Genomic DNA, 16,490 nt, shown 5'->3' on the forward strand with positions numbered 1-16,490 from the left:
CCAGCAGGTCACCTGGTCCTGGAAACCTTCAGGGACCCTCCCTCCAGTCTTCCTTCCTCTGTCCCCCTTACAGCGCAGGTGTCCCTTTCTCACGCCACAGCGGGGAGTGGAATGCCAGTGGACAGTGGAGCCACTGGTTTTATCTGTCTCCCAGATCAGACCCCTAGTTCCTGGAGGGAAGGGACAGGGCCCATGCATGCTTGTCCCCAGCATCGCCTGGCTCAGATGAGTCTCTGCAGAGCTTAGATGGAGAAGAGCCTCAGGGCAGCCCTCCACATAAAGGCGGCCACTGGGAAATTTGTCTGAAAGCTCATGTGCAGAGCAGACAGTTTATACTTAGAGTATGTGTTTTAAGGGGTGATTTCAGGGCCCATAGAGACTGGGCAAAGGAACAAAGAACACGTCCCTTCCATGGGTGAGCTATGGTGTCAGACAGCTCCGCTCTGTCCTGAGCCCCTGGTACCTAAACTAGGATGGTCCATGCCTTGGGAGCCCTTCCGGAAGGCCGGTCCATCAGTCCAAGCGCTGGCCACGCGCTTCCACCGGAAGAGCAGAGCGGCTTCACGTACCTGCGGTGTGGCCTGCGGGGCCAGGGGCAGCTTGTTTGAACGAAACATGCCGGGCTACTTGGCGACGACTTGTTGATAATCTTGCCTCAAACAGAGGAGTGTGAGATGGTTGAGAAAAAGCAGAGATCTTCCTCCCCCGGGGCCCTAGGCAACTCCTTCCAAGACGCAGCGCTGTGGTGGGAGAGGTCACTGAACCGGGGCTACGGAAGGGAGACAGGCCCTGGGCCCTGCACCCGGGGCGCGGGCACGGAGGGGAGCGGGGCTGGGGGGGGTTGGGGGGGGGGGGAGGACGCGGAACTCCCGTCCCATTCGAATGGGGCGGGGCGGGGAGGGAGTCCTCAAGGACTGAGCGCAAAAAGGGGTCTCCACGAATCAGCCCTCACCCGCTTCCCAACGTCTCGGAGAAACTTGGGGGAGGGCAAGCAAGGAGCAAGTGGCCCTGGAGCTGGGAGTCCTCGGCCTCGCGGGTGGATGAATAAGTGATTAAGCGCCCAGTACACAATAGCCTCGCTAGATGGAGACGAGGAATCACTGCAGCGGCGCTGGCGGCGGCGGCGGGGAGCGCGGGCGGGAGCGCAGCCCGGGCGGGAGGCGGGCGAGGCTCACGTCTGTTTTCCTTTTTCGTGCATTATTTATTTCGCCTCCGCCCGCGGCCCTGCTGCCCGAGCGGGCGCTCCCAGCCAGTGGCTCTCGCTGCTTCCTCTCGCGGGCAGGCGAGACGGACGCGGAGAGCTCAGCACGCCCGCGCCCCGGGCAGCCGCGCGGTGCCACCGGAGGGCGGGGACCCGGGAAGGGCACTGGCCGCCTGGTCCCGGGGGCCCGGAGGAGACTTTCCCCGCCCTCGCCTCCGCCTCGGCAGCCCGCCCGGCCCTGGACGCCTGGTGCCGCCCCTCCCGCCCTGCGCGCTGCCAGGCGCAGCGGGGAGCCACCCGGTGCGAGTGCGCCGCGCCCGGGACCCCAGCTCAGGGGCCCCGGAGGCCCAAGCCGCGCGCAAACTTTTGCTCCGGGATCCGGCGCTCTTCCCCGGCACGCGAAGCCCCCAGGCGCCCGCGCAGTCGCCAGGGTGAGGACCGAGGCTCCGCCTAGAGGGCGGGGGACTGGGGAGGCGGCTGGCTTTAAATGGGGGCCGTCTGGCGGCTCCGGAACAGTCTGCCGCGGGGGGAGTGCGACCTCCCTTCGGCGCGCTGTGGATCGGCTGGGACGGCCCCCAGGCAAGGTGGCGTGAGGCCCGAGGGATGGGGCCGAAGATGGAGACCTGGGGGGAGCTCGCGCTCTGGGGCGGGAGGCGGGGCTCGGGAGAGCGCGCCTGGGTGAATGGGGTGCGCACGGAAGTGCATAGGTTGCAGTGTGCGCAGTGAGAGCCGGCGGGGCGAGGAGGGTGCGCGCAGCGTGTGTTTCCTGGTGTTGTGCACGCAGGGGCAGCGAGTGTGCAGGCAGGGGCCGGTGGGTGTGCACGGCTGTGTCTGTGGGTGTGCACCCCGGGTGAGTGGTGCCCGCCCGGTTTGAAATGTTTCAACTGTGGGAGCGAGTTAAGGCTGGCTGTTTCGGGGGTGACGCGCGGGGCTGTGTCGTGTGCTTGGCGGTGTATGGAGGTGTGCACAGGGCCGAGGTGTGCACGCAGGGTTCTGGGCAGGTGCACGGGGGCCAAGGTATTCCCGCAGGGTTCTGGGAATGTGCGCCAGGAGAGAGTGTGAGTTCTGGGATGCCGGCGTCTGTGAGTGTGCGCGAAGGGTCTTCGAATGTGCAAACTAGAGTGAAGGGGCAGCTGGATTTACGAGGGGGCCCCAGGCTGCGGGGCGTGCCTGCCCAACCCGGACCGCTACGTGTTCGGGTGCGCGACCGCGATGGTGCCCGCGCCCGCGGCGCCCGCCTGACCCGAGCTTTGCTCCCCTGACAGTTCGCCCCGGGAGCGGGTGCCGCGGGTCGAGATGCTGCTCCGGGACCTGGTGCTGCGCCGCGGCTGCTGCTGGCCCTCACTGCTGCTGCACTGCGCGCTCCACCCGCTCTGGGGCTTCGTGCAGGTGAGCGGTGGCGCGGGTTGCCGGGCTGCACTGGTTTGGAGACCTCCTGGGCGAGACCCGGTGGGGGCGGGGTGTCACTTCACTCTCCGATCCCAGCTTCCTGCAGCCGGCCCACCCTGGCTGGTCCTGGGGAGAGTTTGTGTAAAGAAAAGATGCTAGGGCCTCCCCATCCTCTGGCCTGTAAGAGCTAAGAAACTCCATAAGGAGGCTTCAGTTGTGGCCTAAGACCCCAGGACAGGGCCTGTGAACAGTTCTTAGTGATGACATCTGAGTGCAGAAATGCCAGGAAAGAAACCTTCGAGCTTTTGCAAACTTAAAAAGAAAAGGATCCCAAGAATATACATCTTTTATCTCCCACTGGTCAGCTTCCAATTAGCCTTAAGCTGGACTTCAACACAGGAGAGGCTGTGTTTGGCGTAGGGAGTGGAGTTGGGGATGTGGCCGGAGTGTACGTGGTGTCCACTCATGGAGAACGTAGGAAATAACTGTCCGTCTGTAAGGATCGCCTGAGGATGGAATCTTCGCCCTGGGTCCCTGGGCAGGGGCCAGGCAGCCACCAGCTGGAGTTACCTCTATTAAGATCAGAGAGAGCGTTCGATGGGATGGTCCCTAGAATCTCCCAGAACGTACTGTTAGTGGTACAGTGGAGTGGTGAAGAGGTGGGCTTTGCTGTCCGCTCTGAATTTTGAGGCCCAGCCCTGCCCCGTACCAGCTGGGCAACTCTAGGCCGTGCACCTAACCTCTCTGCTCTGCGGTTTCTCCTTCCTGACTGTGCTACCACAAGTACTTGATGAGATAAAACATAGAAAGATGACGTAGCACGGTGCCCAGACCATGACAAACACCCATTGTAGCTGCTGCGGCCATTACTGATATTAATGACGGTGACGCTGCTCTTTCACCTGGCTGGCCGGGTGCTCCTGATCACTTCATAGTCTGTTCCACCTTTTCGAGTTGTTAGTGGTTCAGCAGGTGCTGGAGGACATTTTTACTGTTTTGGGCATTTAAATACTCCACTCTGGGTATTTGCAGCTTCACTTCCGGTGGCATTTGGGGGTTGGGGGTTATTCGGATGGTTATCTGAGTAAGGGGGTGACAGTCCACAGAGGAAGGGGCGGGCGAGACTGCTTGCCAGTCTGCCGTGGTCCATGAGCTGTGCCAAGTTATGGGGCCCTGCTGGGAACCGGCTCAGTCAGTCCTGCGTGGATGGTGGCTGAGTGAGCACTGGGAGAGAACCAGGGCCTCTGAAGCTGGGCCCGGCTTGCTGGCTGAGTGGGCGGGTCGACCAGGATCCACCACCCACCCCAGCGCCAGGCCTGCCTTCTGCTCCGTCTCTGGCTTGCCTCTGCCTCACTCACCATTGTTTTCCTTTCGGAATTGACAGCTTTGTTTAATGTGTGAAACTGCAGTTATTAAACTCAGCTCTGCCTCCTCAGGATGCAGGGTTTTGTCACTTTGAAACACTCAGGTGGTTGGGGACCAGCTTTCCCTGTTCAGCTTTTAGTTGGACCTCAGGCATGAAGTTCACTTTGCTTTTACATTTGTTTGCTTACCGTCTTCCATAAGACTTTTCAGCCAGTTGGAGAGCCACACAATGATGTTATCTGTCTCTGAGACTAGAATTCTGCCGGGTAGAAACAGGAGATCCCCATCTCCACCACCAACTCCCCCCCAACTCCCCACCACCTCCCTATCACCCCGCCACCACTACCACCATAAGAAATCATTTTGTGAAAACAGCCTGGTTTTTTAACAGTATCCTTCAGCCAGACAGTACTTACACAAGCATGTGTGTGTGTGTGTGTGTGTGTGTGTGTGTGTGTGTTTCAGATGCTGTTACTCAATACAAATCAATTTTTGTGCAAATCAATTAGAAAAGGAATCCTCTAGACAAGTAGCGTGGATAAAATCCTGGCTGGAAGCTCTGGGAAAATTAATCTACAAACGATAAGGACTGAAAAGCGAAGGGAAAAGGGCTTTGGAATGGATGGGTCTGTTTTTTAAGCAAAAGAGCTGAATCCGGAGGAACAGAAGGGAGAAGAGGAAAAACGGAAGTGCATGAAGCCATGTATGTCCCTTTAAGTGGAGAGACTGAAATCTGTCTCATCCTAGGAGTTTCTCGGAGGTAGAGAGAGAACTCCGCTCTGTGCTCTCATGAGCATTTTGCCAGAAGACTCCCCCGAAGATGTGAGTATTTGGACAGTGAGACTGACCTCACACAGTCCTCTAATTAATGGGATAAATGGTGAAGCGAGAGACCTGTGTTCCCCAAAGCACCAGGCTCCTGCCTTGAAGTCAGCCCAAAGCCTCTGCCTAGATGATCAGAAACTTAATCGTTAAAGTCAGATGACATTTAAAGTGCCGCAAGGTTGGTGTGGGGGCATCCGCGAGCCTCCCCCTTTTCTCCTTAATGTGTCTGGAATTGAGCTTTTGAGCTTTTGTGATTTAGGGTTCTTCTAAGTTCACTTCCAGATGATTCTTTTTTTTTTGCAAGCGAAGAGGATGACAGGCTGGCAAATTTATTAGGTGTGACAGGAGTGTGTCTCATCAAGTTACCGTGGTGCTGGCCTGTCACCATAAAAGATGCCAGAAGCCATCGTCTTTGTGGGTGTCTTCCTAAAGCCATCCTCAGGGAGACAGGCTCGGATTCGAGCCCACGGGTCTCCCAGGACTGACCCAGTGCCACCCTCAGGCCCAAGCAATGCTGACCTCCCCCTATGGCAGTCACTACAGCTTCACTTATGTATTCAGCAGCATTTACTGAGCACCTACTGTTTGCCAGGCCCTATGTCAAGTGCAAGAGACCTCATGGTCCCAGTCCTCATGGTATCAACAGTCTGGCACTGGAGAGGTAATTAAACAAGTAATTAGAGGCAAGATAGCGCAACGGGAGCAAGACGCTCGGAGATGGGATCTGGTGGAAGGGACCCATGTAGTGCTCAGCGGAGACATGCACAAGGAGGAGTCGGAGTCGGGGGGGCAAGCGTGGGCGGGGCGTGCAGGCCGAGGCAACAGTCCCCAAGGCCCGACGAGAGAGGGTGAGGCCACTGCTTTGAGCTACTAACATCGTATCTTGCAGTTTGGACTTGATCCTGGGGGCTTCGGGGATTCTCAAGATTTTAAGCAAGAGATGGCAATCCCAGATTGGCATTTCAGAGTCTCCGTCCAGCTGCAGCAGGAAGGGTGGATTTGAAAAGGAGGTCAAGGCAAGGGTCAAAGAGGCTGGTGGGGGTAGTGCTGCCAGATTGAGCAAATAAAAACACAGGGCATCCAGTTAAATTTGGATTTAAAGTAAACCACAAATTGTTCTTCAGCATAAGTGTACCCCATATGATATTTGGGACATACTTATACTAAAAAAATTGGTGTTTGTTTATCTAAAATTTAACAGGGTGTCCTGTATTTTACATAGCAACTCTCCGTGAGAGGCCAGGGCTGCCCAGCGGAGAGATGATGGTGTCCCGGTTAGGGTGATAATGGGGAGACGTGGATGGATTCAATGACTATTTAGGAGGCAGTATCCCCTGGACCAAAAAGCTGTATTGATTGGCCAGGAGTGGGGACTGGCAGCCATGGAGCACCTTGTCCCCCATGCCCCAGTGACAGGTACCACAGTGGCTGCAGGACCTCCCTGTGCCTCAGGACTCTGGCCCCAGGAGAACAGTGCCGAGCAGGGGAGGGAAGGCAGGTGATGGCAAAAGTGGAATAAACAATGATGCCAGCTTTCGCTCTGGGGGCTTTAGGCAAGTCATTGACCTCTCTGGGCCTCTGCTCCTTCTTGGTCAAGTCCAGCTACGAGTAGGTGACTTCAAGGGCAAGTTTCTTCTCCTTGTGGGACTCCCTAAGGTGTAAACCAACCAAGCCAGGTATTGAGACACACTCCCAGCACTGAGGAGCTTGTCTAAATGCCACACCACCAAACCACAGAACCCAAGTAGACCCAGATCGGGGGGCGGGGTAGATCCCGTGTTTCTACACTGGTGGGCGGATCATCTCCCAACACATCTTTTCACTGAGCACCAACTGAATGCCAGGCCCTGTGCCCGTCCAGTCAGTTACTCACTGATCCTGCCGACCCACCCACTAAGAGGGGATGGTAGCACCTACCTCTCCTGGTTATCCTCGTGGTGAAATGACAACTGTCTCCCGTAGCTGACACACAGTAGGGCTCAGGAAGTCACACCTGATCAGGATTAATAAAGCACAGACTCATTTACCTGCCAGCTTTAGCAGGGAGAGGTATGGGGGGAGGGGAACATTATAAAGCAGTGGGGATGATGCCCCCAAAGAGGAGGGCTTACAAGGTGAAGAAGCATCCCTGGGCAGGTGGGTCTAATCTGGGGGGTCCTGGGGTTGGGGTGGCTTACCCGAGAAGGCTGTGCTGGAACTGGGTTTCAAGGATGAATAGAAGCTGGCAGGTAGATAAAGGGTTTGAGTAGCCAATTGTCCGTGGCGAGAGGCTCAGCGGCCACTGGTTTGCACTGGACCAAACTCCAGTGAGGCGCCCAAGCAGGGCCCACCCTCAGGGAGAGGGCCAGCCAGCCCAGCCTGGACGCTCTGCCGGCCCCTTCCCAGTGGGGCCATTGTCCGAGACACCACAGCTTCCTAAAAGGCCTCCTCCCCCTTCACCCTGGAAACTTGGCCCTGCTTTCCCTGCCTATAATTTCATCGCATTAAACACTTACACATCTGTGCCCTTATGTCCTCTCCCAAAAGTAGGTCATTGTGTTGGGCCAGGTTAAACAAACGTGCTGCTCTTGAACTCTGTCGCGTAAATTGCACTTTGGAGAGTGGGAAAGTAATTGCTTTGGCAATGGCATCCGTTGCTTGAAGTTCACACATTTGGTAGAGGCTCTCGAGCAACCCCCGTAGTCCTAGAAGGTGGGATCCAGAGGACAGGCTCAGGGGCGATGGGAGAACTGGGGTGCACTGGTGGGAAGGCGGGGCGGGGGTGGGGAGGGGGACGGGATGTGTGAAGAGTTCATCATCCCCGTAAAATAACTGAGAAAAGGCTCACCCTCGAGAATATGCGCTTCCCAGTGGGAGACATTGCCTTCCAGAGTCTGAACCGCAGTGGATCCTTAAAAACGCTAAAAGGTGGTGAGCAGGAGCCGCCTGGCCTTGCAGATGTTGTCTGGGCTGTAAATCAGCTCACCTCCTGCTGTCAACCCAGCCTGTTCACCTCTGCCAAAGGCAAGAGCATCCCAGCTCTGCGGACCCTCTCCGCTGGGCCTGGGACACGGCAGCGAAGTGTCTGCACCGGCCTAAGGCAGCGGTGCGCGGCTGGTCGCAGGGAAATTGGGGTTCTAGGTTTCTGCTCACTCAAGATGACAGCCAGAGAAATTAACCGTGAGCATTATTGATGTGGTGGTGGTGGGGGGGGGGCGGGGGGGGGGGGCGGAGGGCGGAGGCGGGTGACGACCTCCTTTTTCCTTCATGCCTTTAAGTCCGCTTGTTCCCTGGGACGGGCCTCAGGGGTTCACGCACCCTGCAGCAGCGAGGGACGCGGGCAGTTAGAAGTTTAACCTGGGGAGCTAAACAAAATACGCGAGCCTGGCTGCACCTGCAGCAACTCTGCTGTAACTGGCCGTGGGAAGGCTCAGATGGGAGTGTTTTTAAAACTGCCTGGAGGTTCTGATGGGCAGTCGGGGTTGGAAGCCGCTGGTGGAGCACAGCCCACTCCCGCCACTCTTCCTCGTGTACCGGGAGGAAACTGACACTGACATCAAAAAACACCCGACCAGGATTCAAGAGGGCTGGATTCTGGTCCCGTGTTTAATATTTATTCAGTCATTCATTTGTTCATTCATTCATTCACCAAGTATTTATTAAATGGCCGGCATTCTTTAGCCAGGTTATGATAGTGAGAGACGAGGCCTGGCCCCTGCCCCATAGATCTCTAGTCCCACGTTGTAGACAGACAAGAACCAGGGAATCCCCCACATTTCTGCCCCCCCGCCCCCCCCAGTGGAACCTGGGCCAGAAGCGCCTATTAAAAGGAGATCTGACCAGGTGAGGGAGGTCCGAGGCCCTTCCCTGAGGAGGTGCTAGCCACGCTGAGGAACAGGCGAGCGGGGCGGGGGGGAACCTTCTGGGCCACTGGAGCAGCATGTGAAAAGGGAGGTGGGTGGCCAGGGCCCGGACTGGAAGAAGGGCGCTGAGGGTGAGAGCACAGGGTGAGGCAGAACCCTGTGGCCCTGATCCCCTTTGCTGTGGGCAGGCATTTGGCGGGGGTGGGGGTGGGGGGGGGCGGGGGCGAGGAGCAGGGGGGGTGGGGGAGTTGAGGGATGTAAGTGGCCTGTGCGGGTATGTTTCACGCAAGAACCCTTGGGCCCCCCTTGGTCACGTGGGCCACCAGAGCAGACGCCTGGCTGAGGAAGGTTCCTCCCCCGAGACGGTGGGCCTTGGCCTTCGGCAAGGCTGTCAGGGGCTGTGGCCGGAGAGAAAGTGACGGCATGGCCTTGTTCCGTTGCAAGAAAGCCTGGAGAAGTGGCTGGGTCCGCTTACTGAGGGCGGGGGATCGGTATCCTGTCGTCATCCGGTGAGAGGGCCTGGGGCAGCCACTGCTCCTGGGCCGCAGGTCCCTCATCTGTCTGGTGGGGAGATTCTGGGAGCTGACCTTCAAGGTCTTATCCAGCTCTTAATCATATTGAGGCCACCTGTGACGGCCCCATCGCTGGTCCCCGGCAGAGCTGGAAATAAAACCTTAGCCTCCAAACCCGCCAAGCCAGCCTCCCACTTATTCTCTCTGAGCCAACGCCACTTCTGCCTATTCTTCCTGCCCTGGCCTCTGGGAAGAACCCCGAGTTCCAGCCTGGCAGGCAGTGGGTGGGGTGGGCCCAGTTCGGCTCCCAGTGGCCTCATTGTCTTCTCTCGGGCACATGTGCCCATTTCTGCAGGTGACACAAGGCGAGCCCCAGAAGTCCTGCTCCAAGGTGACTGACAGCTGTCAACACATCTGCCAGTGCCGGCCCCCTCCCCCGCTGCCCCCGCCGCCCCCACCCCCACCGCCTCCCAGACTCCTCTCCGCCCCAGGTAAGTAGAGGCTGGCGTGTTTCCGGTCCCTCCGTGTGTTTTCCGGGCCCAGGGAGAACCTGCGCGCATGGCAGAGGGCAGCCGTGCCTCCTTGGTAATTTTCCACTGGCCGAGCAGGAGGGAAGCCAAGGCCCAACTTCTCCCTGCAGTCTGCAAAACGCCGTCCCCACAGAACGTCCTGCGATGGAGAAGGATTTCTCCATCAGCTAATCAGATAAAAGTCCGTCTCCATTTGATGAGTGGCTCGCCCTGGCAGGCCCAGGGCACTGGTCTTGTATATCCCACCCACACACACAGTTTCCTTTTTCGCCTTTAATTCTCATTTAAGGAGGCAATTAGTGTAGAACTGAAGTGAAGGCTCTGGGAGCACAGTGACCTGGATGCCTTTCAGCCACTCGCAGTGAACTCTGCTACCGCCCCCCCCCCCCCCGGCCCCCCCAAGCCCCCACCCTCGTTTGCTTTGATTTCATCTATGAACAATTTGACTTCCTGGTCATTTAAACAAAGGAGGGTTTCTTTACTCGGTCCTGACCTCTGGGGGTTAAGTTCCCTGCCTACAGTCGCCAGTGGACAAGGTCTCTGACAAGAGAGTCTATATTCTGGATTGATCGCTCCCGTCGGCTCTAGAATGCCTGCGATCCTGTGTGGATCTCTTCCGGTAAACACATCTCTGAGTTACTGGGACATATTTTAAATAATCCTGGTGGCGCTTTGCTCTCTGGTCGGCTGCGAGTCCAAGCTCTCGGGGTCCAGGCAGTGATTCAATGTTCTGGAGGCTCTTTGCAGTCACGGGCCTTTCTGTGTTTTGTCTGCTGGGCCCCTACCTGTCTCCATGCTTCCCTGACACCATGGCCAGTGCTTCCCTGAGTGGGGTCCTCAACCTCGCCTGAGGCATTTATTTTAAGTGCAGCTCATGGTCCTAGCCAGGTTGTTCAGTGGTTAGAGTGTCGGCCCAAGGACTGACTGGTTGCAGGCTTGATCCCTGGCCCTGGTCAGGGCGTGCGAGAGGCAGCCAATCGATGTGTCTCTTTGATATCAATGTTTCTCTCTCTGAGTCTCTCCTCCTTCCACTCTCCCTAAGAATCAATGGGGGAAATACCCTCAGGTGAGGAGTAACAAAAAAAAAAACTGAAGCTTCAGGGACCCACTTCATCCCCACCAACTCAGAGTCACTGGGGTGGGGCTTAACCGTTTGAGTCCCAAGCAGCGCGATTGCGCTGCTGAGATTTTATGTCGAGAAAACCCAGCACATTTCGAACATTGTGGACAGCTGACGGTGCGTTACCGATTGTCGAAGTCACGCGCTCAGATTTACTGACGCAAGTACATCACACAGCTCCTTTTAATTAATATCAGTTTGAGTCCCAAGCAGCGCGATCGCGCTGCTTGGTATTTCTCGACATAAAATAAAACAAGCGCTATCACGCTGTTTGGGTCTTTTCGTACTCATTTAGAGAAAGCGCGGTTGCGCTGTTTGGGATTCTTCGACAGTGTTTTTTCAATACCCCCTGGGACTCAAACGGTTAAGGAAGTAGCATTATAACAAGTGCCAGGTGGTTTGGAGCCTCTGCAGGATTCTCCCACCCCAGGGTGCTCACTCCTCTTCTCACCTGAAGGAATCCCTGAGTTGTCTTGTGGGGCTCAGACTCAGGCACCTGGCCTTGCAGATCACTCTGCCCCGTCCCTGTAGAATTCCCCTCCTCCCACTGCTGGGGCTCCAGGCCTGTGCTGTCTGCAGGGGTGCTTCTGTCTGATGGACCCACAGCCCCAGTTCGAGGCCCTTCCATTCATCTCACTGAAATTCTGTGCCAGACACAGTGAGAGACCAAGCCGGTCTTCTGGATCTCTCAGCTCAAGGGAAGGCCCCCTGTCAGCCGCCTACAACGGGTGGCCCGAGTGAGCACAGCGGTAGCTCTCCGGATGCACCGGGAACCCTTGAGCCGTTGGCCACAGTAAACAGTGACACTGACCTGGGCCTTGAAGAATGAATGGGATTGCTCTGGGTCGAGACGGAGGTTGTGGGGAAAGGGCATCCGGGCAGAAGGAACAGCATGGGCAAAGGCTGGAGGTGTGACTCTGAGAGACTCACCTTGGGCGTCGCAGCTCTTCAGTAGTTTAAAGGACTGGTCAAGGGGCGGACTGTATTAGTATATATGGCTGATTTCATTCTGTGAATCCTTGTTTGCCAAACGTCATTCACCATATCCAAATACCTCCTGATAGTTGCCCTTTTTTCTTTAAATAGGCTCACTTTTGTGGTTATGCAAATTAATTTCCAAAGAAAACTTGACACAACGACTGTCATTGAAAGACCAGTATCACTTGCGTAAATGAGGGTGACCATAAAAATAAATGTAATCGGTCCCGGCTGTGGTTGGGAGCATCATCCTGTGCACCAAAGGGTCACAGGTTCAATTCCTGGTCTGGGCCTGTGCCTGGGTTGCGAGTTCCATCCCTGGTCGGGGTGCATACAGGAGGCAGCCGATCGATGTTTCTCTCTCACACCGATGTTTCTCTGTCTCTCTCTCCCTCTTCCTTCCTCTCTCTCTAAAATCAATTAAAAATAAATAAATAAATAAATAAATGTAATGAAAACAAAGCGAGGGGTAGCGAGGTGTCAGAGCCATGGTAGTTCCATGCGGAGATCCTTCTCTAGAAAGAAATCAGAAGGTTTGTAAGAGAATCAGAAGGGCCGAATTTCTTGTTCTTTGTTTCCCTGGGCCCTTGGGTCCCTGTGCCATGGAAAACCAGCTCACTTAGCTCAAGGACCAGCGGCCCCTCCTTAGGAAACCGCTATAGACTGTGATCAGCCCACAAAAGTATTAAGCAGGGAAATGGCGTGATTCTGCACATCTGCTTCAGAAAGATCAACTTTTCTGAGAGCAGGAAAGGGGGATGAGCTACCAGCCTGGAGGGAATCTTGAGATAATTCGGTCCCAGACCATCCATTAGGCCCTGAAGCCAGGAAGGGGCTGCAGAGAAGGGGAGGCGGGCAGGGAGGCCTGGGAGGGGGCCGCCACCTATGTTGAGCTTTGGGCATGAGGGCCCTTCTGGGTGAGGGGAGAGCACGCGTAGTTTGGCCCTATGGCAGGACTTTTCTAGTAGCAGGAACCCATCTTGAAGGGGCTTAAGCAATACCAAAACTAGGGAGGGAGCCCGGCTGGTGCGGCTCAGTGGTTGAGCGTCGACCTATGGACCAGGAGGTCACGGTTCAATTCCCGTTCAGGACACATGCCGGGTTGCGCGTTCGATCCCTAGTACGGGGTGTGCAGGAGGCGGCCGATGAACGAGTCTCTCTCATCGTTGATGTTTCTATCTCTCCCCCCCCTCCCTTCCTCTCTGAACTCAACAAAAACATATTTTTTTAAAAAATGTGACACGGGCTCTTTAAGTGCTCATTGATGGAGGTTCCTTTTGCCTAAGGGAGGCGGAGGAGCAGGCGGGAGCCGTGCCCGCGGATGATGCCGCCGCCGAGGAGGTCACGCAGCATCACTGCTGCTGCGTTCCATTCCTCGGAATCAATGGCCGAGGCTCTCACGTGCAGGAGCGGGAATGCAATTCCACCCCTTAAGAGAGGAGCCAGGGAATCTGTGAACATTTTAAAACCACACCACCCTCCATCCACACACACACACACACACACACACGCACATGCACACGCACACGCACGCACACACACACACACACACACACTCTGAACTTTCCTTTGCCTTCATAGCAGTCATCCCGCCCACGCAATATCTAATTAGTGACTTGACTTATGCCTGGATCCTTTGCTAGAAGCAGACAATGACCATGTGTCTGCTTGTCCACTTACAGCCCCAGTTCCTTAGCACCTGCCTGGCATGTCATGGGTCCTCAGTAGCTGCTAATTCATTCCTTTTGCAAAGGTGTTTGACTGTCTCCCATTGCCAGACACTGGCTAGGGTCTAGGAATGCCGTGGGGAACAGGCCAGCAGGGTCCCCGCAGCCGTGGAGGTTGTAGCTTGCGCTGTGCGTGCACAGACAGGCCAGGGCGGGTGGGGGGCTGGGACAGAAGAACAGACCACAGATATCACCGGGAAAATAGAAGGCAGTGTGTGCCACAAGGTAATGAAATGATGCGATGTGATGGGGCTAACTACGGGGTCACTGAGTTGCATGGTCTGGGGACAGGAGATGACCTGTCAGCCGAGAGCCGGCTGAAGGATGTAGTCTGGGGGAAGGTCGTTCTCAGTGGAGGGAGCAGCAAGTGCAAGTTCCTCAGGCAGGAAGCCCTCGGGTGCGTGAAGGGCTGGCTGCTGGGTGAAGGACAGGAGGCCGGAGTCCCAGAGGACGGGCGTGGCCAGACCACGCAGGCTCAGGGGCCCTGGAGGCTGGGGAAGGGGCTGGGTTTTCTCTTCATATGCACCTAGAGGAGGGTTTGGAGCAGGGGCGTGGTGTGGCCTCATTGACACTCCTCAGAGGCTGGCTCCCTGCTGAGGGGGCTGTTGCTTGGGTCCAGGAGAAATAGTGATGGAGGAGCCTGGATGTGGCGTGGAAGCGGGGTGAGCAGAGGCAGCCGCGGCCAGCCCTGGTCCAGTCTGAGAGGGTTTGGAGGTGGGGTGATGGGACTCTGACGGCTGTGGTTGGGTGGGGCAGGGATGTCCCAGGTTCTGTGCAATGAACGAGCAGGTGTCACTCCCAGCGCTCCCTCTTGGTCCTCGGGATGCTTGTGAGCTCACCAATGGGCTAATGCAGACCCAGGGGCGCCCGGATGGGGTGAGCAGCAGCTCAAAGCTCCCCCCCCCCCCCCCCGAGTGTTTTAGCGGCTGCCGTTTTGTAAGGACACAATCTCTGGGACTTTATGAAGGTTCCGATCACTGGGGCTAACCCGATTTTTTTCTGGGTTGTGACAAGTTTGGAGAACGCAGAAGAGGAGGCCCCTGGAGGCCTAAAACGCCGAGGACAGGTGCAGCGGGTGAGCCACCCCTGGGAACTGGCCTCCTCCTTGGGCGCCAGGCTCCTCGGGAAAGAGTGTGAACCCCACAGCTCCATCTTTGCCCAGAGCGAGCCCTGAGGAGGGACTGTGGTTGTCAAACATGAGCCATATCCCTTGGAATAACTCTTGCTTCATGGGCTGTGTCAGTGCTGAGTTGGTCCTTAATGTCACCATGGATTGGGGTGCTGCGGTATCAGATGTTCATCATTTGCGGGAGGCAGGACTTCTGGCCTGTCATCTTTGAGCCACTTGCCTGGTCTGCGAGTAGGAGGACCTGGAGGCCGGACCTGGCTCTGGCTCTGGCTCTGGCCAGCTGTGTGCTGCACTCACGCTCTCTGAGCTTCCGTGTTCTTGTCTGCGCATGAGCGATGAGGTTCCGTCCTCCAAAGGTGGCTGTGAGTGCAAAAAGTGCATGTGAAGGCCTAGCCCAGCTCCCGGTACATCCCCACCCTCTTGCCAGCACAACCTTTGCTTGAATGGACCTCTTCCCCCAGCTGGTCTCAGCTCTCCTGTCCATAAAATGGGCCGGCTCTGCCTTGAGCTCCACTCTAGCTGAGCACAGGGCCCTGTGAGCACGACTCTCATCCCTGAACTGGAGCGTCTGACATCGTAGGAATTTTAATAGTTGCTGGCTTTCTTTTAAAAAGTGATTTTATTTTTTTTAAGTACTGGCTTTCCCTTTCCCAATTCAATAAATGGAATTGTTCGTCTTCCATGTATATGCTTGCATCCAGCAAATAAAAGATGATGGATTTATGTGGACTTTAATTTACTCAAAAAAACCTTTATCCATTGATTTATTGAACAAGCCTTTGCTGAGTATGTCACAGCCTTGCCCTCAGGGAACCTGAGCCCTGGACGCCCGTAGGCATCACCCAAGAGCTTTAGAAATGATGCCCGGCCTGCCTTAGAGGGAGTGATTTTTGTATGAATTAGGTTGAAACTCTTGGCTATAACCAGAGGCAGGAGGCAGGGAGGGAAGGTGAGGCGCCATGGAACTTGGGGCCAAGGGCCAGCGAGATGAGACGTGCACATGAGTGAGTGGCCTCCGGTATCGGCATCGCCACGGCCACTGGGATGCCCCAGACGTGGTGCCTGCCCTCCAGGACCTTGGAGTCTTGTGAGGAGTCTGGGCTCAATGCTGAGCTGGAAACAGGGGCTCTCACATCTTGGCAAACGTGCACGTCCATGCCTGACGTGTACCTCCTGGTGCTCGCTGTCTTGTTATTTTTTTATTGAGATAAATTCACCATTTTACAGTATACCTTTCAGCAGTTTTTAGTATATTCACAATGTTGTGTAACCACCACGACAGTCTAATTCCAGATCATTTTTGTCACCCTCCCCCCCGTACCTCCCAAATCAGCCCCCTCCCCGAGTCCCTGACAACCACTGATCTACTTCCCGTTCCTGTGGATTTGCTATTCTGGACATTTAACTTAAACCTGGTGTTCTTCTGCGGCCCGAGACTCCGTTTCCCATCTCCTGGTGGGAGGAGCCTCCCTCCTCAGTGTTGAGAGGCGGAATCCAGCCGGCGTGTGCAGGGTGGGCCCACAGCCCAGCACGGGGCAGGTGTTGGAGGGTGAGGCCCCCGTAATGGAAGGGGATCCTGCAGCATCGGTGGGGGGGGTGGCCTCACCTGCTGCCTGGGGTGGAAAGCTGGCTGACGCCCACAACGCTGGCCTCATGTGGACCATTTCACTCGCAGGGCTGTGGGGAGGGGTCCAGGCGGTTCGCAGGTGACCGTGTGCAGAGCAGTGCCGGCTCAGGTGGTCGCCCTGTCAACGCGGGCTATTTCGTGTTATTACAGAATTCATCCAGGGTGCCCCACTGTGTCCAGCACAAAGCAGTCACTCTGTCCCATTACGTTTCTGATTTGATCCCTGAGGACGGTACTGTTGATTC

General features: G+C 56.3%; 1 protein-coding gene across 3 annotated transcripts in view; it reads left to right on the top strand.

Annotated features, from left to right (window-relative positions):
* The first annotated feature begins 1,495 nt into the window (after positions 1-1,495).
* The window catches only part of LOC139010214 (proline-rich membrane anchor 1), a 40,200-nt gene continuing 25,205 nt past the window's right edge, over positions 1,496-16,490 (top strand). Inside the window, exons 1-3 of one of the 3 annotated variants that reach the window (XM_070414403.1) lie at positions 1,496-1,632; positions 2,467-2,590; positions 9,490-9,625. In XM_070414403.1, coding sequence (XP_070270504.1) covers positions 2,498-2,590; positions 9,490-9,625 — 229 coding nt within the window. In that variant the 5' untranslated portion in view covers positions 1,496-1,632; positions 2,467-2,497. Of the gene's footprint in view, positions 1,633-1,734; positions 1,786-1,864; positions 1,948-2,466; positions 2,591-9,489; positions 9,626-16,490 lie in introns of those variants that run through there. The other 2 variants (XM_070414395.1, XM_070414413.1) reach the window with 2 other exon arrangements.

This window comes from Myotis yumanensis, unplaced genomic scaffold (genome assembly GCF_028538775.1).
Source record: "Myotis yumanensis isolate MYYU_CA2020_CCGP unplaced genomic scaffold, mMyoYum1.0.hap1 SCAF_1, whole genome shotgun sequence".
NCBI lineage: Eukaryota > Metazoa > Chordata > Mammalia > Chiroptera > Vespertilionidae > Myotis > Myotis yumanensis.